At 39.2% G+C, this 15,980-nt stretch overlaps 4 protein-coding genes across 13 annotated transcripts; 1 reads left to right on the top strand and 3 right to left on the bottom strand.

Moving 5' to 3' along the window:
• Positions 1–10: 10 nt before the first annotated feature.
• Positions 11–2,729, bottom strand: HAOX2 (Aldolase-type TIM barrel family protein). Of its 7 annotated transcripts, none has more exons than NM_112271.4 (12): positions 2,527–2,710; positions 2,136–2,284; positions 1,929–2,053; positions 1,797–1,843; positions 1,622–1,699; positions 1,388–1,512; positions 1,220–1,277; positions 1,084–1,146; positions 906–975; positions 714–814; positions 525–629; positions 11–442 (listed from the first exon to the last, which is right to left on the bottom strand). In NM_112271.4, the coding sequence occupies exons 2-12, from the start codon at positions 2,273–2,275 to the stop codon at positions 263–265; spliced, it is 1,092 nt and encodes a 363-aa protein (NP_188031.1). In that variant the 5' UTR covers positions 2,276–2,284; positions 2,527–2,710; the 3' UTR covers positions 11–262. The 7 variants fall into 7 exon arrangements, with proteins under 7 accessions (NP_188031.1, NP_001327274.1, NP_001327272.1 ...); NM_001084683.2 differs by having other exon boundaries at positions 49–442; positions 2,523–2,616; NM_001338105.1 differs by having other exon boundaries at positions 1,797–2,053.
• Positions 2,730–2,904: 175 nt separating this feature from the next.
• On the top strand, positions 2,905–5,200 carry AT3G14160 (2-oxoglutarate-dependent dioxygenase family protein). The gene is made up of 4 exons (NM_112272.6): positions 2,905–3,171; positions 3,314–3,979; positions 4,097–4,441; positions 4,519–5,200. The coding sequence occupies exons 1-4, from the start codon at positions 3,091–3,093 to the stop codon at positions 4,792–4,794; spliced, it is 1,368 nt and encodes a 455-aa protein (NP_566479.5). The 5' UTR covers positions 2,905–3,090; the 3' UTR covers positions 4,795–5,200.
• A 281-nt stretch (positions 5,201–5,481) lies between these two features.
• Positions 5,482–7,749, bottom strand: AT3G14170 (hypothetical protein (DUF936)). Of its 2 annotated transcripts, none has more exons than NM_001338110.1 (5): positions 7,169–7,737; positions 6,844–7,083; positions 6,591–6,758; positions 6,406–6,497; positions 5,482–6,314 (listed from the first exon to the last, which is right to left on the bottom strand). In NM_001338110.1, the coding sequence occupies exons 1-5, from the start codon at positions 7,583–7,585 to the stop codon at positions 5,711–5,713; spliced, it is 1,521 nt and encodes a 506-aa protein (NP_001327370.1). In that variant the 5' UTR covers positions 7,586–7,737; the 3' UTR covers positions 5,482–5,710. The 2 variants fall into 2 exon arrangements, with proteins under 2 accessions (NP_001327370.1, NP_188033.2); NM_112273.4 differs by having other exon boundaries at positions 5,527–6,314; positions 6,844–7,080; positions 7,169–7,749.
• Positions 7,750–8,052: 303 nt separating this feature from the next.
• On the bottom strand, positions 8,053–15,424 carry AT3G14172 (GPI-anchored adhesin-like protein). 3 transcript variants are annotated; one of them, NM_001125151.2, is made up of 12 exons: positions 14,846–15,424; positions 14,311–14,404; positions 14,047–14,229; positions 13,854–13,953; positions 13,739–13,769; positions 13,594–13,630; positions 13,352–13,504; positions 11,472–12,643; positions 10,279–11,027; positions 8,973–10,182; positions 8,712–8,780; positions 8,053–8,505 (listed from the first exon to the last, which is right to left on the bottom strand). In NM_001125151.2, exons 2-12 carry the CDS (start codon positions 14,367–14,369, stop codon positions 8,456–8,458), a joined length of 3,813 nt encoding a protein of 1,270 aa, NP_001118623.1. In that variant the 5' UTR covers positions 14,370–14,404; positions 14,846–15,424; the 3' UTR covers positions 8,053–8,455. The 3 variants fall into 3 exon arrangements, with proteins under 3 accessions (NP_001118623.1, NP_001327369.1, NP_001189890.1); NM_001338111.1 differs by having other exon boundaries at positions 8,127–8,505; positions 14,047–14,140; positions 14,846–15,225; NM_001202961.2 differs by having other exon boundaries at positions 8,202–8,505; positions 14,071–14,229; positions 14,846–15,225.
• Between the last annotated feature and the right edge of the window lie 556 nt (positions 15,425–15,980).

Below are 15,980 nucleotides of genomic sequence, written 5' to 3' on the forward strand. Positions count from 1 at the left end.
ATTTAACTTTTAGGCAGTACTAGAGATAGGATCAAACTCATGATTGATGCTGCAGCTCTTTCCTTTATATTTATATTTTATGCACTAACCACATCATTGTGTCAGACAAGCATTCAATATGTTTATCATATGTACTTTTCAAAAGATGAGTGTTGAATTGAATCCATGCTTCAGTCCTTGTTCTTCTAACATGGCTGCTGGTTGCCACGGTTCTTCAGCTGTCTGATTAAGTTTCTCAGACCATATCTGTTGGTTTTTTGGATCAGAGCATAGAGTGAAGTCTCTCATTCTCTGTCCTAACATGGTTTCTGGTTATGTCATCAATGGTTGGACAACCAGAAAGAGCCATAGTAATCTCAAACTCATTCTTTAACATATCAATCACTTTTTTCACTCCATCTTCACCCTTAGCTGCAAGCCCATAGATTATAGGCCTCCCTATCTGCATCAGCCAACCAGAAAGTGTCATAATACCAACAGAGAGCAACCTGAAAATTGTATGCTAGATAGCATTGAAAGCTTACAAGAACAGCTTGTGCTCCAAGTGCCAGGGCTTTGAAAACATCTGTCCCTCGTCTTACTCCTCCATCAAGCAAAACCGGAATCCTACCTCTAACAACTTGAACAACCTGTAGTAGTGTAGTACCATAAGAAGACTTGTTTGTTCATTGAGAAGAATAAGCTTGTTTAAAAGCAAGCTTTGATTGGTTTACCTCTTCTAAAACAGTTATTGTAGCAGGGGAATAGTCGAGCTGGCGACCCCCATGGTTAGATACAATTATTCCATCTACACCAGCTTCAACAGCCTTAAGAGCTGCATTGAGAAAAGTCTCTTATATGCCTTGAAGTTTCAAGATTGTTTGATACGGGCAATATATATCATGAGTATGAGACAAGAATCACACCGTCTTCTCGGGTGAGTATCCCTTTGACCAGAATAGGTAACTCTGTAATAGATCTTAACCATTCAATGTCCTAAAATTTTGCAGTGAAAATGTTATAAGAATTTCCCTCACATTGTCATGGCTCATGGGAACTTTTTGTTAAGTAATCAAGGAATAAAGATTGATTTCAGTATTTCACCTTCCAGCTAAATGAAGCATCAAATGCACGAGAGGCGAAGGCTTGTACCCCTGAACCTTTACTCTGAAAAAAGTTATCACGTCAACAACTGGTAAGGTTTCACTTTTACATGAACCTTAATTCAAGCTCTACTTACAGGTCGGACTTCGGTTGAAAATAAACCTTCGAAATTCTTCAGCTGCGGGGATATCATTCTATAGAATAAAAATGAAACTTCATTTCATAAACTACATTTTATAAGATAGGGAAGCTTATTCCTGCAAGATATAAGTTCCCAAAAACTCAGAGTAATGGAGAGTGTTACTTGTTCTTTATATCAGCTTCCCTTCTACCAAGTCTAGGAACATCAACAGTCAGAACTATGGCCTTAAACCCAGCTTTCTCAGCTCTTTTCACCACCTGAGCAGTTATGTCCCGTCTCTTGTACACCTATAAAAGATATCAGAGCGAATTAAGAACCGAGGCCTAAATCCTACAATAAGGAAGTACAATTTAAGGATAAGTAAAGCAGGTGTAAATTAAAGACTGTGTAACTTACATATATTTGAAGAAACCGAACAGCGTTACAACTGGAAGCAATCTCCTCAAAAGTGCATGAAGACATGTATGATACTATCTGAAATTCACAGAACAATTAAAAAGAAACTCTATTCATCACCTTAAAACCAAAAAAGTGTACAAAACATGTATTACACTAAACAACCCCTTAGTACCATGATAGTATTACACGCAGCTGCAGCTTTCGCAGTAGCGGTTTCTCCTAACATAAAAGACAATCAAACTAATCTTCTGAATCCAACAACTGCATACCGTTAACAGAATTTATGAAGATAGACTAGATAAACCTTCAGGATGAGCCAACTTATGATTTCCTGTTGGAGCAATCATGATTGGAGCAGAGATAGGGTAACCCAATATTTTGGTAGACATATCTATTTTGCTCACATCAACGAGAACCCTCGGCCTAAACCTGAAAATCAAGCACATGTAAAAGAGGAAATCACAACAAGGTTATAGTGTTACCAAAAAGGCAATGGATATGGACTAGTTACATGATTCTACGGAAAGCTTGGACATTTTCATTGAGAGTGTGTTGATCCTCTGCTCCTCCATTGTAGAAATCATAGTACATCTTAGGGAGGGCTTGTTTAGCCAGCTCTTGAAACTCATCCACATTAACGATTTGATCCATCTAATCTATCTACAGTATCACACATAAAGGAAAGAAATTACGAATCAAACAACATTACTAGCTCTACCAGAAACTAAAACAGAAATCTTTCAGGGGCGTTGATTCGCCAACTTTACTAATTTGCCTGTAATAGTGAGTTTTTAAATTACAAAAATAAATATATTGGCTGCGGTCACTACTAAGAGGCTCAGAACAAAAAGAAGTAAAAACACTCACTACATAAGAGTTGATCGTAGAAGTTACTCACTTACCTGAAGAAGCCAGCAGAAGAAAACCAGAAGCAGAACCAAGAATGTCAGGCTAACTTTTTCAAGTCTCTAGTAAATGAAACCGAATAAGATAAGGGAAGTCAAACACTGTCTGTCGGGGAAATAATTCTTGATCTTGATCTTTACGGGCCCGGTCGATGACAAAATACGACGAAATCTACTCTTGTCGCTTTTGTAAGATGTAAATATGTAATGACACAGTACTACTCTACTAACTCGCCTAGCCTGTCGTTACAGAAAAGGATTTCAGCCCATGGGCTTTACTATGATAAATTCATCAGCCCAAAATAATTCGGACACATCTGAACCACGTGTCAGCTTATACAACGATGACATGGCATGCTGAGTCAGCACCGCCAAAGATGGTGCACGACGACCGGAGAGTTTTTACTAACTTGTACACGAAATTGGGTCAGAAACCCAAGAGTCTCTCTTGCACAAAAAACTGTCTGTAAAAGGGAGTGGGCATCATCGTTGACGCTTCAGTTGTAGTACTTTAACCTGCTAAAGTTACAGTCTTTTCAAAAGAGCCTGCGAGTGAAATCGATGAATCACAGCGAAGCTAGGGGTTCCGGTGGCCATAAGGGTTATCGGGGACGTTCTCAAGCATCTGAGCAATGGGTTCCGGTACTTATACTTGATTGTCGTCTCGTATTCTTGTGTTAATTCATTTCTGTTTTTGAAATTGGAGTCCCTGGATTAGCCCTTTACTTGTTGCGCGCTATTGGTATGGTTGATAAGCTGATTGTTTCCTTTGTAATGTATACAGGTTGCAGCTGATGATAAGTCTTTGGAAGATTCTTCTGGTAATAGGGTTAGGGGATCTCAAGGGAAAGGAAGAAGTAGAACATCGTGGTCTCCTAGAAATAGTTATGGGCGTGGTAACGATGAACACAGTCCAGTGCAAGCGTACGTTAACAAGTCCAATGTGGGATTTGTGGAAAAGGGAGTTCAACAGGATAGAAAGTCCCTAGAGGATGGAATTGGTTCTACTAAGCAACCTGATGATGGTGCTGCTGCTGGAGATAACAAGGCTGTTTTGCAATCAAAGAGCACAAATGTCAGTGGAGGTTCGTTTGTCTCTAGTGAATGTGAGGACAAGGATGGCGCTAAAATGTATTGTGATCTTGTGAATAGGGTGAATGATGTTACGTTGTCTTGCCAGGAGTCTGTGTCTTCTACAGTTGTTCAGAAGGTTGAGCTTTCTAGTGTTGAGGATCAAAAGAGTGCTCCAAAGGCTGATGGGGCAGGGAACTCTTCAAATGAAAGCAGTACGAGACATTTTGATATCTTTCTCGAGAAGAAGGGGATAGTACTCAAGCCCAACCTTCTGGTTCTGAGCAGAGAAAAGAAGAAAGCAGCTAAAGGGTACAGTGGAACTGTTATTAGACCTGGAATGGTACTTCTCAAGAACTACTTGTCAATCAATGATCAAGTAATTACTCTCTATCTCTCTATCTCTCCCCTGTTTCCCTCTTTATGCGTGTGTTTGCCTTTGTATCTGAACTTATTTGTATCATTGTGCTTCTTTTTTTCTTCAAATTGTGTGTAGGTAATGATTGTGAACAAATGCCGTCGGCTGGGTTTGGGTGAAGGTGGCTTCTATCAACCAGGTTACAGGGATGAAGCAAAATTGCATTTGAAAATGATGTGCCTTGGCAAAAACTGGGACCCTGAAACATCTCGATATGGAGAAACTCGACCATTTGATGGTTCTACTGCGCCAAGAATTCCTGCTGAATTCAATCAGTTTGTTGAGAAAGCAGTTAAAGAATCACAGTCCCTAGCGGCCTCAAATTCAAAGCAGACAAAGGGAGGAGATGAAATACCATTTATGTTACCTGACATCTGTATTGTTAACTTCTACTCATCCACCGGGAGACTTGGTCTCCATCAGGTCAGTATTTCAAACAACTTCTTGATATCATGAAGCTCAAAGGTTGTATCATGAGTTTCAAATCCTTGATGTTTCAGGACAAAGATGAGAGCGAAAATTCCATCCGGAAGGGATTACCTGTTGTTTCATTTTCTATTGGAGATTCAGCCGAGTTCTTGTATGGTGATCAGAGGGATGAAGACAAGGCAGAAACGTTAACCTTGGAGTCTGGAGATGTTCTATTATTCGGTGGAAGATCAAGAAAAGTCTTCCATGGCGTCAGATCAATTCGTAAGGATACTGCCCCCAAGGCTCTTCTTCAGGAAACAAGTCTCCGACCAGGTCGTCTGAATTTGACTTTTAGGCAGTATTAGCCCAAAGCTAGAAACTTTGGCAATGCATCTAGAGCTGTCACCTGCTTTTGTTCTTTCGGTAACAAGAAGAAACAAATCTTCGCAGAAATCTATCTTCTTGACAAATTTGTTTTTTTGTTTCCGATTATATGCAAGAACCTCCACACACGGTCTGTGTTGTATTATAAGGTCTTGGTAATATGATTATCCTTTGGTTTTCCTCTTTCTTCTCCAGAATTGCTGCATGGATCCAGTATCTATCTCTTCTTCTAAATTAGATTGTTCTGATTTGTTTTAAAATCACTGTTTCTCATTTTATTTATCTCTTCTGTCTACCATTTCCTCCAACCCATTCTACCTTTTCAACTTTGTAAGAATTGCAGAAGATTTTGTGAGTCTGGTTGAAATTGTACTTGTCTTGTTTTCCTCTTGAGTCTAGTCAGTTAAGGTGGGGGGACCATTCTCAGTGCCCAGGAGGGTAGAAACTCAAGAAGATGCGATAACATTTGTCACCTGACATCCATCTCGTAAACTTCTACTCCTCCATCGGATACTTGTTCTCTATAAGGTTAGTGTATACGGCCACAGCTTCAGGGTTTCATGAAGACAGTGTAGTTGTTGTCTCGAGTAATATATTTCTAAAAAAAGAATTTGTCGTTCCTTCATATATGTGATCTTTGAATCATCTTAGGTTGGTTCCATGTGTCATTGTCAAACATATGTGCCAAGTGATCTTTGTCAAACCTTAAAATCGTTTCGCAGAACCACAGAAACTAGGCTTCATTATATATGCATATGTCTGGTTTCTTTTTCAATTATACACAATAAATAAGCGCACACAATGTATATAGCTTATCTTCTAGTTTGATGTGTAAAGTTAATTCATTGCTGCTAGGCAACTTATCACACCATATCAGTTGTATTTTCCATCACGTGGTTATACTCCAATAGCTGATGCAGCTGAATCCACATAAAGTAGCAAGCAAGAATATATTTTCTTCTTCAATCGTTCTATATTCTCTAACAAAGAATTATCACTAGAGAGATTGTCATTTTTAACTTTTTCCAGCCATTCGTTTGCTTGCTTAAGTTGGGATAAAGTCTCGGCAATATGATTATCTGGTTCCGCTAGTCGCGCTCCTTTGGTTTTTCCTTTCTTCTCCGGAACAGTAGCATGTAATCCAGTATCTAATGCATCTTCCAAGAATTTCAAAAACCAGCTTCTTGTTTCTCGTTTCAAAGTGTTTGTCAGTTCTTTTATTTCTTCTGTGCCATTTCCCTTAACCCATTCTAGCTTTTCGGCTTCTGTTAGAGCTTTTGAAGGCTTCATTGTGGCTCTGCTTGAAGATAGACTAGCTTTTTTGCTCAACTTTTCAGGTTCCATCCATAACGAATGAATATTCACCGGTTGGAATGATTTATCTTTCGATGCTACAACTGTAACCTGTACTTGGTCAAGGATACTCTGGAGGGTGAAGAAGTTTCTGAGAGAGGTATGTGGATTCTTTGGTGAAGCATTTGAGCTGAGTTCAGCAAACATACTGCAAAATCATTGTTTCTTTGATCAGGCTAAAGAAAAAGAAAATTTCTCCATGATATATATGAGCAGATTTGGTTTCAAAGGTAACTTGCCTGATGCATTTGATGAGATGTGAAGCAGCCAATGCCTCTCTTTGCACTTCTGCGGCTATGAGAGCAGCTAAATTTCTCCTTCTCAGCATTCCCTTTGGATTAAGAGATTATTATCATGTGATAAGCTCATAGGGGAAGGATTCGAAAAACAAAAAAGAGAGATACAGAGATCAGATAAAGCGTACTTTACCCAATTTTGATAGACTAACAGGCAGAGAGCTCCATGATGCATCCTCAGCAGAATTACTCTTCCTGTTTATGTAGTTCACAGTGGAGCTCAAAGAGAGTTTCTTTGGCTCTGCCTTTGTTGGAGCTGTCGCAGGCCGACATTGTAAAGGACCAGCTTGACGTGCCTGTGCATATACATGTTACTAACCACACTCAATAAGCTAATTTAGGGATCCTTAGACCTGTGTGACTTATCAGAAGGACACACACCTGATCTTTGTGCTCCCTTTGTTTCCCTTTAGCCAATACACCAACTTTCTTAGCCACCATTATCGATCCAGTCTCACCCTCATTGTTGCTACCCCCACTACTTGAGTCTGATCCACTTGCCTTTGAATTTGAAATACCCTTCATATAACGTGAAGCCACACCTGTCTTCTCTTCCTTGATTACAAAAGGTTGATGTTTTCTTATATTCTCCACTATGTTTGATCTTGCACCATCTTTCTGCTGCAGAATTTGTATTAGAGAACAGATCTCTTACAAGAAGTAATAGCTCAAAAATCTGGTGATAGTGTATATATATTGTCGTCACCTTCTTCTGGTTGTGATATTCTTCTTCCCGAGGTGTTGTCTCACTTGGTACCAACATCTGCATCAAATCTTTGGGATTTCCTACAAAAGGATGGCGTCCAGAGATCGGTCTAACTCCCACCAATACAGGAACAGGTGTCCCAGCATCAAGCTTATCAACGTAGAAGAATTGTCCTATTCCCAGTTTGTTGTTCAAGATAAGTTCGTTGTCTTCGTTGCTCAATGAGACATATGTGGAGTGAGAAGAATCTGAGACTTTGATGAAAAAGCCTTGGTTTGGCCAAAGCTCCGAGCCAGCTAAAGCAGGGACAATGCTGATTACCTGCAATAGAACAGACCTATATTCCCCTCGTACCTTGATGTTGGTGTTCATCGTCTCGAGTAACTTGATTAACACTCTTGGCGTAAGAGAAGCCATTCTTGGAAATTGAACAGTGTGAAATTGAATTTTACAACAGAGAGAATAAAGAAACGTTTCTGTTTTTTGGTTGGATTCTTTGTTCCTTGATGATGGAGCATCTTCGCTATCTTTGCATGTCAGCTAAGTAACATCATCACATTTCACTTGGCTTTGAAGTCAAGTGATCATGTTACTTAGGCTCTTGAGGATTTCTTGTCCCAATTTCCTTAACTTTTTTGGGGTGAATGACTAATGTGCCATTGACGGAATAGAGACTTGTGACGTTATGGGGAGGGGCTTTTTGGGGATTTCTTACTGTGTTACGTCAACTTCGAATTCACGTCACTTTCCGAGGAAGATGGAGAAAGGTTATTAGGGAAGGTGAGAATCTTACCTTATCCGTCCCACTTTGACGTTTTCATCACAAAATCATGATTATTTAAATGTAGTAAACTTCGTGTCGTATAACCTAATTCTTTGTGTTTCTTTAATGTCTATCCAAAAGCTTCCGAGTTTCATTTTGGACATGATTCACAGTCACATAATCACGTTTATTAAGCAACAGACTATGTTCCTCTGAAGGGTCAAAATAGTAAATGAACATTGCCATCCTTTCTGTTTGTTTGTAGTGTACTACCAAAATCACATCGATGACATGTTTCAGGTTTGATACAATTTACATTTTACAATGTAGGCTTCAGAAAGTTAACAAAGAAATATTGAAGAGAGGGACTATTCTCAATGATACATTGATCCGAAACAAAGAGCACATTGCGATCTCCGAACATTTCACTTATATACTCGTGTCTGTTGTGCCTGCATTGCGAATTTGTTACCTTTCATTCGCTTGGATCCTGATGACTTCTGTAATGAATCTTTGGTTTCGAATCATTTCCCTTTGCTACGAAAATTGGAGAGTGAAAAGAATGACCTTGGTGCTGCAGTAAACAAGAAGCTTAAGAGTGAGTAAAAAAGCATCTAGCAAAGATCTTACTGAGTTTAAACTCACAGCTTGGTTATATAAGTGACTGTGGATTAGGCTTAACAACTCGGATGCTAGATATTTCGATTCTATGATGATATGCATACTTCAACGTTTAGATTCTATGGAGAGTTTTCAAAAGTAGAACACTTTATTGATTACCTTTTACAGAAGCTCCTGTCGTCTGATCCTCCTTCAGTTTAAAGCTCAATGGTGTGCCAGTGGTTTGGACTGAAATCAGGTACACCATATTAGATCATCCTCCATGACTCAGATCAAGAGGAAAAAAAACAAGAAATATATCTAAGCAGTTGATAACTCTAGTACTGATGTATTCTAGAGTTAAGGTCATCAGTTTTGGCTAGATTGTAAGATCTTTAGTTGCTTCTTGTGAATGAATACTATGGTATTTGAAATAGTTACCGTGTTCAGTGAATAGCTCGCTCTCGTTGAAGCTATCACCAGAGGGGTGGCTCTGCAAGAATCCCATTCTCGACTTTCTCAAGTCTTCTGATGATCGATTTGCAAGATCTCTTCCATCATCAGTATCATCATCCCCTTCAGACGTCGTAGCAGATATCCAGTCAGCCAAACTCTCAGCCGCACGGTTTTTTCTTCCAAAATTCAAAAGTCTTTTCAACCCTTTTGTCACATCTTGTTGGCACTGATTTTGAGATGGATTACCACCAGCAGCGCGTTTCTGAGCAGCTCCCCATTTCTTTCTCATTTGAGTTGTATCGCTCTCTGTATGGTTAAGGGAAGAGAAGTTCCAGAAAGCAGGACTACCAACTGGAGAGTCCACTGAAGCATCAAGTTCAGATGCCTCGTTTGGATATCGATGCTTCACTCGGGAATTCCATGGACTAGTGCTTTCACCGGGTGAGTCCAGGATTGAACCCATGGTTTGATGCCTAGAAGCCATAGCAGCAGGTAATTCAGTATTTGAACCAGCGTCAAGCTGAGAAAAAGATTCACCATTTGCAACCCCAGTACTACCCCATTCTTCAGACTCCTGACTTAGTCTTGGCATTTCGTTTTCTGCATCAGTAAAAGCTTCAACTTCTGTGTCATCAAGCGCTTCTCCCATCCCCTCTTTCTCCATATCATCTGATGCCTCAGATTCTTCTGAAGCCTTTAGCTGCGCATTATCAGAGCTGATACCAGTGCCATGACTATTAAAATTTCTCCCGCTTTGCTCCTGTTCAAGATACAGAGGTACAGAAACACCATCCTCTGACTTCAATTGAGAAAAGTCTGTAGCCAACTCAGCAGCTTCAGCAGCACCTTTTCTGAAAATTTTCGGCCTTCGCAACTTTTCTTCTTCATTTACAGCTTTTGGGCGGATAGAGCTTCTCACCTGGGTGCGGACACCATTTTTTCCAACTCCCGAGGCTGGTTTCATGCCCTCCTTTTTGATCTCGGAGAAGTTAGGGACTGACTGTGCAAAATGTTTTTCTGATTGCCCTCTCCGCCTAACAGCACTGAGAGTAGAAACTTTGGCTGCCGAGCGTGACGCTGACGTAGCAGTGGTTCGAGCAATCAATAAATTATTTTTATTTTGTTGTAGCTTTTTATTCTGGGTGCTCCTGGAACCATCCTCATCTTCCTCACTCTGAAATGAACTAATTGGATGCTGTCAAGTCATCACATTGTTAAACTGTTAGGAAACCAAGGATAATATTACACCCACTCAATAGTTTTAGCTACCACAGAAGGAAATGCTCTATACCTGATCCTTTTTGGCACTCAACTTAGAATTGAAGTATACAAGCTTCTCTGCACGTCGGGCACTTGAATCACGTCTCCCTGTAGACTGAGAAAATTTGGTTTTCATCTCAGCGTTACTGCGATCAAGTATATCTTGCATCACCTTCAATTTGGCTTCCTTCTCGGTCCTTCTGCAACTCCAGTCTTCCTTCAGCTTTGCGTCTCTTTTCTGCATATATTGCTCATAGAACTTTCCTCTAGAATTATCAGAAAAGCTGATTTCTGGAAAATTTTGCCTCGTGGTATCTCCATAGTCTTTGGTAACAACCATCTTCATTGTTGGCGGAGTTTTGAACTTGTCTTCATCGTTGGAGGTTAAAGTTGGCATTGCCAGGGTCTTCTGATCAGAAATTTGAACAGATGATAGATCCTGCGCTACAGGCCTTCTCAACTGTGAAGTCACAGCCTGTTCACTTGGCTTTCCGGGCTTACCTCTACGGACAGAACTGGATTGATCCCCAGGCACACGGAGCATATGTTCAGCAAATAGCTTTTCAAGCTCGTTTGCTTTCACTTTCAATTCGTCATTCAGCTCTTGACTTCCCTTAGACGGCCTTGCCCTTTGAACTTGCTCTGTTGGAGACACTTGGATCAGAGTATCACTCTCGGAGATATCTGAAACACTATTAATGGCTGCAGATGGCTTTGTATTTACAGCAGCAGAACCCATTTCAGGTCTTCTACTATGCGGCCTTTTCATCTGTTCAGAACCTAAAAGAAAATGGTGCAACAAGAAAATAATCAGAAGATTGCTTAAGTTTCCCCTTTGTCGAAGTCAAGATATTAAGAAAATATATATCTAGAAAAGAAAAGAAGAGAGGTACGTTATCACATTGAGAATTAGTCGTTCTCTTATTCTCAGACTCAATTGTTTAATAATATAAAGAATACTTCTACGGTCATGATCATTTCAAGCATTAGAACACAGGTAAGCAAAGAATTAACTATAGACTTTTAAGCGTACAAATGACTGAGAAAGGGAGTGCATAATGGTCATTTGATGATCTCATATTCCCGTTGATATTTAATATTGGGTCAAAGCATAAGAAACATCTGAAATTATAAAGGAATTCCCACATATAAAAAGTATCCATTCAAGAACACGCATATAAACGAAAGACCAACACAAGTTTACTATTTTCTTTCTTTACTAACCTCCAGAAAACGGTGTCTTTCTCTGGCGATCCTCAAGAAGTGGTGATTGCCTATCCGAAGGCATTAGTTCTTTCCTCGGAGACTCCGCAGTTACTCCATTGCTCTGAACACTTGTGATAATAGGTTCAGTGCCACCTAACTGCTGTAATGTAGACAATGAATGGCTCTGAGGATCCCTAAACTGTATCTGGTTCTGCCTGTTTGATATAAAATCGCTCATCTGGTTGTTCGCATCATCATTTATATTTGCATTCCCTGTGTAATCTGAACTGGCTCTGGGATTCTTCTCATGGAATTTATACTTGGAATTCTTCTCCAAATATCGATCCGGAGAATTTCCTTGATGTCTCACTTGATTATTCGTTCTAAATGGCACATTCAAGTCTACCTCCTTGTCTTTGGGTAAGAAAGTAGAACTTGAATTTTGAGACTCTACTTCATCCATTCCCCAGTCACCACCATTGTTGGAAGTACATTCTTCCTCATTCCTATGAGGATTCGCAGCATGGCTCAATCCATTCTGCTCTTTTTTATTGTAGCCGACAAATTGTTTTGAGGATGCACCACTTCCATCTTTGGACACTGAAGATGACGAGGGAGTGCACAGTGGACTATCACCCGTATCATCCTTCCTGTCATTTCCCAAATCGATGCTCATGTCACTAGCACCACTCCATCTTCGTACCACAACCTTTTCCATGCCTGCAGAAGATGATAAATCAGAAGAAAGTCTTTTCAGCTCAGTAGATTTTGCCACAGCTGTTTTCTCTCCAGAGTTCTCTTTCTGCTTGTTTTCAAACATGCTGATCCTCTCCTGCACGCTAAGCCGTCTCGTGAGTTGCCTAGGCTGACTCACTAAAGGCTCATTTTGTACCGTACTTTTTTCCTCTTCTTCATCATTTTCATCATGACTACTTTGTGGCTTAAGCTTTGATTCATGTTGACAGTAGCTGGTTCCTGTTGCGCTTTGCTCTTCCATACCAGTTTGATATTCCCTGTGTTGTTGGTTTCTATTTGTCGCCAGGTCTCTAGATGGGTCTTCACTGGGATCATCAATTGACATATCAGATTCCCATGACGAACGTATCGCTTCCTCTTCCTGATTGACCCTCCAAGAGCTCATAAGCTCTGGCCTTCTCTGACAAAGTGTTATAAACTTGGTGCATGCTTCACTGCAATAAACATAGCAGACCAAGAATGATCAGATTACCCACAACTGACAGTTAACTAAGTTGGAAGCCAAAATATTTGTGGAACTCTATGAATTACAATCGCCTACTCTAATAAGTGAGATAATTCATCAGGTTGACTATTGGTCACCGAAAAAAAATAGATACTGAATTATGTAGTCCAGTTAGGCGTCCTAGTCATATTATAATCATGTTCATCCACCTAATGGCAGTTCTCAAGTCTCCATCAGACCAAACCTACCTAATTAAGAGCATGATGGGTTTCTGTTTATGGAAAATAGCATCAAGGCCTAAACAGGTAAACATAAAACATATGCTCTTAAGGTTCATATACAATAACCAAAAAAAAACTTTTAGTATAATGAAAGTCCAAATTTCCAAAGAAGGGTCACTGGCAGAGGGTGATAAACCTAGAAACCTTGGTTGTATGGTCTACCTAGCAATAGTATGTATAGAAAATAAAGGTTTAAAATGTTCTGCTGCAACTATGAAAGCTAGAACTCAAAATACAGCACCCACCACCTTCTCGGTTTAAACCCAGATGAATAAGACTAGGCAATAACTGAAGATGTCATGTCTCCTTGTGTGTAAAAAGGGCTCCAAATAGTTGCTGACACAAAGGCCAGAACGACAGAAAAATCCGGGAAAATAATACAGAGGATATGGAATAAGGGATATCTTAATACTTACTTCAAGCGATTGGCCCCAAATCGATCAGCAAACTGACTAAGTTCGGAGACAGTGATAGGGTTGAAACCAGCAGCCGAAGCACGATTACAGGCAGTTGCTAAGTCCTGTCTAACTGCTGCTAGCCGTAAATCAATAGCTTTCAGTAACTCCTTTCTGGAAATTTACAAACACGGGAAAGATTCAGCGTTACACATTATAAGACTATTTAAATCAGGCGACTTTGCAAGATTAAGAGACTTTACTTTGTCACATCAGCGGCTGGAGTAGTATCTGTGCTATCTGAACCAAGAAAGGTTTAGTTAGATTAAGCCATCGCACAATTTCTCATGGACGGTATATGCAACGGAATATACAACTAACTAGAAGACAAGTTAACAATGTGCATACCTTTTGCACTAGATCGCTGATCACTAGTCCCCTATAGAAAGATAATATCAAAATCAATAAAAACATCCCACTAACACAGGATCTGCTTTACTTGGACTTAAAAAAAGTGAAGTACCTCGCCATATATTTTCCGAGCAGCCTCCAACTGAGACATTTCCACATCCAAAGCGCTAACCAATTCCAGAACCTCTGGGGTACTAACAAAGCGTACAAACCTATAAACCAGCAGGCACAAGAGAAATTAGAGTATTTACCAGGACCTATGCTTCACAAGACTCAAAAACCCCTTGTTCAAGATAGAGTATAACCTTTCGAGGGTCCCTTTCGTAAACCAGGTTCCAGCATTTTTGTTGCTTTCAACTTCTAGCCTGATAGACTGAACTTCCCGGGAAACCTGTTCTTCTGCAACTTTCAAATGAGCAACAAATGGTTTCACCAGTCCAGAAGCAAGTTTCTCAGTATTTCCCGTAGTAGATACAAACAATTCACATCTGCCAGAAAGAAACAACAAGAAGAGTATCTAAAAAACCAACTAACACAAAAATGAAGAATTCACTCTCTGATTTTAATACCTTGACCGCTTTGGAGAGAGTTGGAAGACAGCATAATCAAGAGGTATAGCTGGTCTCATCTTGACCCCTTTACACAAAATTTTCAGTCTTCCCCCTTCACATACCCAAAGACAGCATTAAAAGCTTATCCTAAGTAAAAAGCAAAACAAAGTTCGTCTCTAAACGTAAATGCTATAGGAATTTGAAGCGTCCAGAGAAAATCAAAGAGAAACGTGACTAAACAATAGAAGTATCATCAGTAAATACATAAAAGCAGTGTCCATACACGGATTCAATTTAACCCAACTAAACCAACATCACAATAATAGAAACCCCAACACAAATCACAGAATCAAACACATTGCTAGATCTGATTCCGATCATGGAAATTTGAAAACCCAATCACTAAGAAAACTGATTCACGCCCAATAAGGACGAATCCTCGAAGACCCATGATTCGAATTCAAATTCAAGACATAAAGTAAAATCCCAAATCCAATAAGGAAACAAAACGCCATTGAAATTCAAGTGAAGTCCTGCTCGGATCAGACCATACCTGAGAATAGAAACAAAATGAGATCTTCGTCTGTTTCCGATGAATCAGTCTCTTTCAGATTCACATTCGAATAGTTACTATCATTGTCGAGATTCTTTCTCTGCTTTCTATATTCAGCATCCTCTTCTTAAAGCTTATTAAAACCCTAACAATGAAGATTGTTTTCTTCTGTTTTTGGCTTCACTCAAAACTCTCAAGTCAACTTCGTAATTAATTTCACTTCCGCTGATGGATTCAATATCTCTCCCATCATTGTGTGTCTCCTTCCTTCCGCCGTAATCTATCTTTGTCAAAAATCTACTTTAGAGAGAGAAAGTGAAATCAAGAGAAAGAAATAAACGTTCTTCAGACAAAAATCACCATTTTTGTTGACGTGAAGTAGCGTATACGATGACAAAACAAAAAAAAAAAGAGAGTAATAGAGCGTAAAATTTGAAATATTAAATTAAACAAAAATCAAAGAAAGTCGGCAGTAATTACGAAATTCCGGAAACAGGTCTCGCCGAATCCTAAACGGCTTTCGTTAGTTACCCATAATACCCTTTTATTCTTCGAATTTATTGCTGTGAAGTATATAAATTGGAGGGGTAAATTAGTCTCTTACCCACAGATGGGCCAAGGAACAAATGGGTATATTGGTACTTTGCCTTTCAGATCCAAATATTTAACGTTAAGAGTAACAACGATTCGCTGTTTTAGAGTAAAATCTCTATGTGCAAAATGTATATTATGTTAAATAAACACTGTACTAAATAGATGCTGACAAAAAGAAGTATTTAAATTAGAGCTTATTCTACTCTACTGAAAATTAATAATATTAACACCAACCATTTTTATTCCAACTTTTGGAGACACTTTAAATCAAATGATGGACCCCCTGAAAAAATATCTAATTATAGGATATCACTCTTTATTCTTCTTTAATTTTAATGGACAATTGACCCTAACTATATATTTATAATGGAGACATGGCTTTAAATCCTACCCAATTCTTTCTTTCTTTTTGGTATCTTTTCTTGCCCACTTTAAAAAAAAAAAAAGAATATTCATTTGTTACATTAATAATTTACTATTTCTTTAGTAATCACTACTTTTATTGCTAGATTTAGTTCCAAAAAAAAACTTTATTTTGAAA

This window comes from Arabidopsis thaliana, chromosome 3, assembly GCF_000001735.4.
Source record: "Arabidopsis thaliana chromosome 3, partial sequence".
Classification (NCBI taxonomy): Eukaryota; Viridiplantae; Streptophyta; class Magnoliopsida; order Brassicales; family Brassicaceae; genus Arabidopsis; species Arabidopsis thaliana.

Bases quoted from the DNA above. Each gene is read 5' to 3' on its own strand.
- HAOX2 (NM_112271.4), bottom strand. From the start codon at position 2,275: ATGGATCAAATCGTTAATGTGGATGAGTTTCAAGAGCTGGCTAAACAA. The intron at 2,054-2,135 runs GTAACTAGTCCA...CTTGATTTTCAG, and splicing joins CAAGCTTTCCGTAGAATCAT to GTTTAGGCCGAGGGTTCTCG. The intron at 1,513-1,621 runs GTAAGTTACACA...TATCTTTTATAG, and splicing joins TTCGGTTTCTTCAAATATAT to GTGTACAAGAGACGGGACAT.
- AT3G14160 (NM_112272.6), top strand. From the start codon at position 3,091: ATGAATCACAGCGAAGCTAGGGGTTCCGGTGGCCATAAGGGTTATCGG. The intron at 3,172-3,313 runs GTACTTATACTT...TAATGTATACAG, and splicing joins CATCTGAGCAATGGGTTCCG to GTTGCAGCTGATGATAAGTC. The intron at 3,980-4,096 runs GTAATTACTCTC...AATTGTGTGTAG, and splicing joins ACTTGTCAATCAATGATCAA to GTAATGATTGTGAACAAATG.
- AT3G14170 (NM_001338110.1), bottom strand. From the start codon at position 7,585: ATGGCTTCTCTTACGCCAAGAGTGTTAATCAAGTTACTCGAGACGATG. The intron at 7,084-7,168 runs GTGACGACAATA...CAAATTCTGCAG, and splicing joins AATATCACAACCAGAAGAAG to CAGAAAGATGGTGCAAGATC. The intron at 6,498-6,590 runs GTACGCTTTATC...CTTAATCCAAAG, and splicing joins GTCTATCAAAATTGGGTAAA to GGAATGCTGAGAAGGAGAAA.
- AT3G14172 (NM_001125151.2), bottom strand. From the start codon at position 14,369: ATGAGACCAGCTATACCTCTTGATTATGCTGTCTTCCAACTCTCTCCA. The intron at 13,631-13,738 runs GTATGCACATTG...TTCTTGGTTCAG, and splicing joins TCAGCGATCTAGTGCAAAAG to ATAGCACAGATACTACTCCA. The intron at 8,506-8,711 runs GTAATCAATAAA...TGTTTACTGCAG, and splicing joins GACAGGAGCTTCTGTAAAAG to CACCAAGGTCATTCTTTTCA.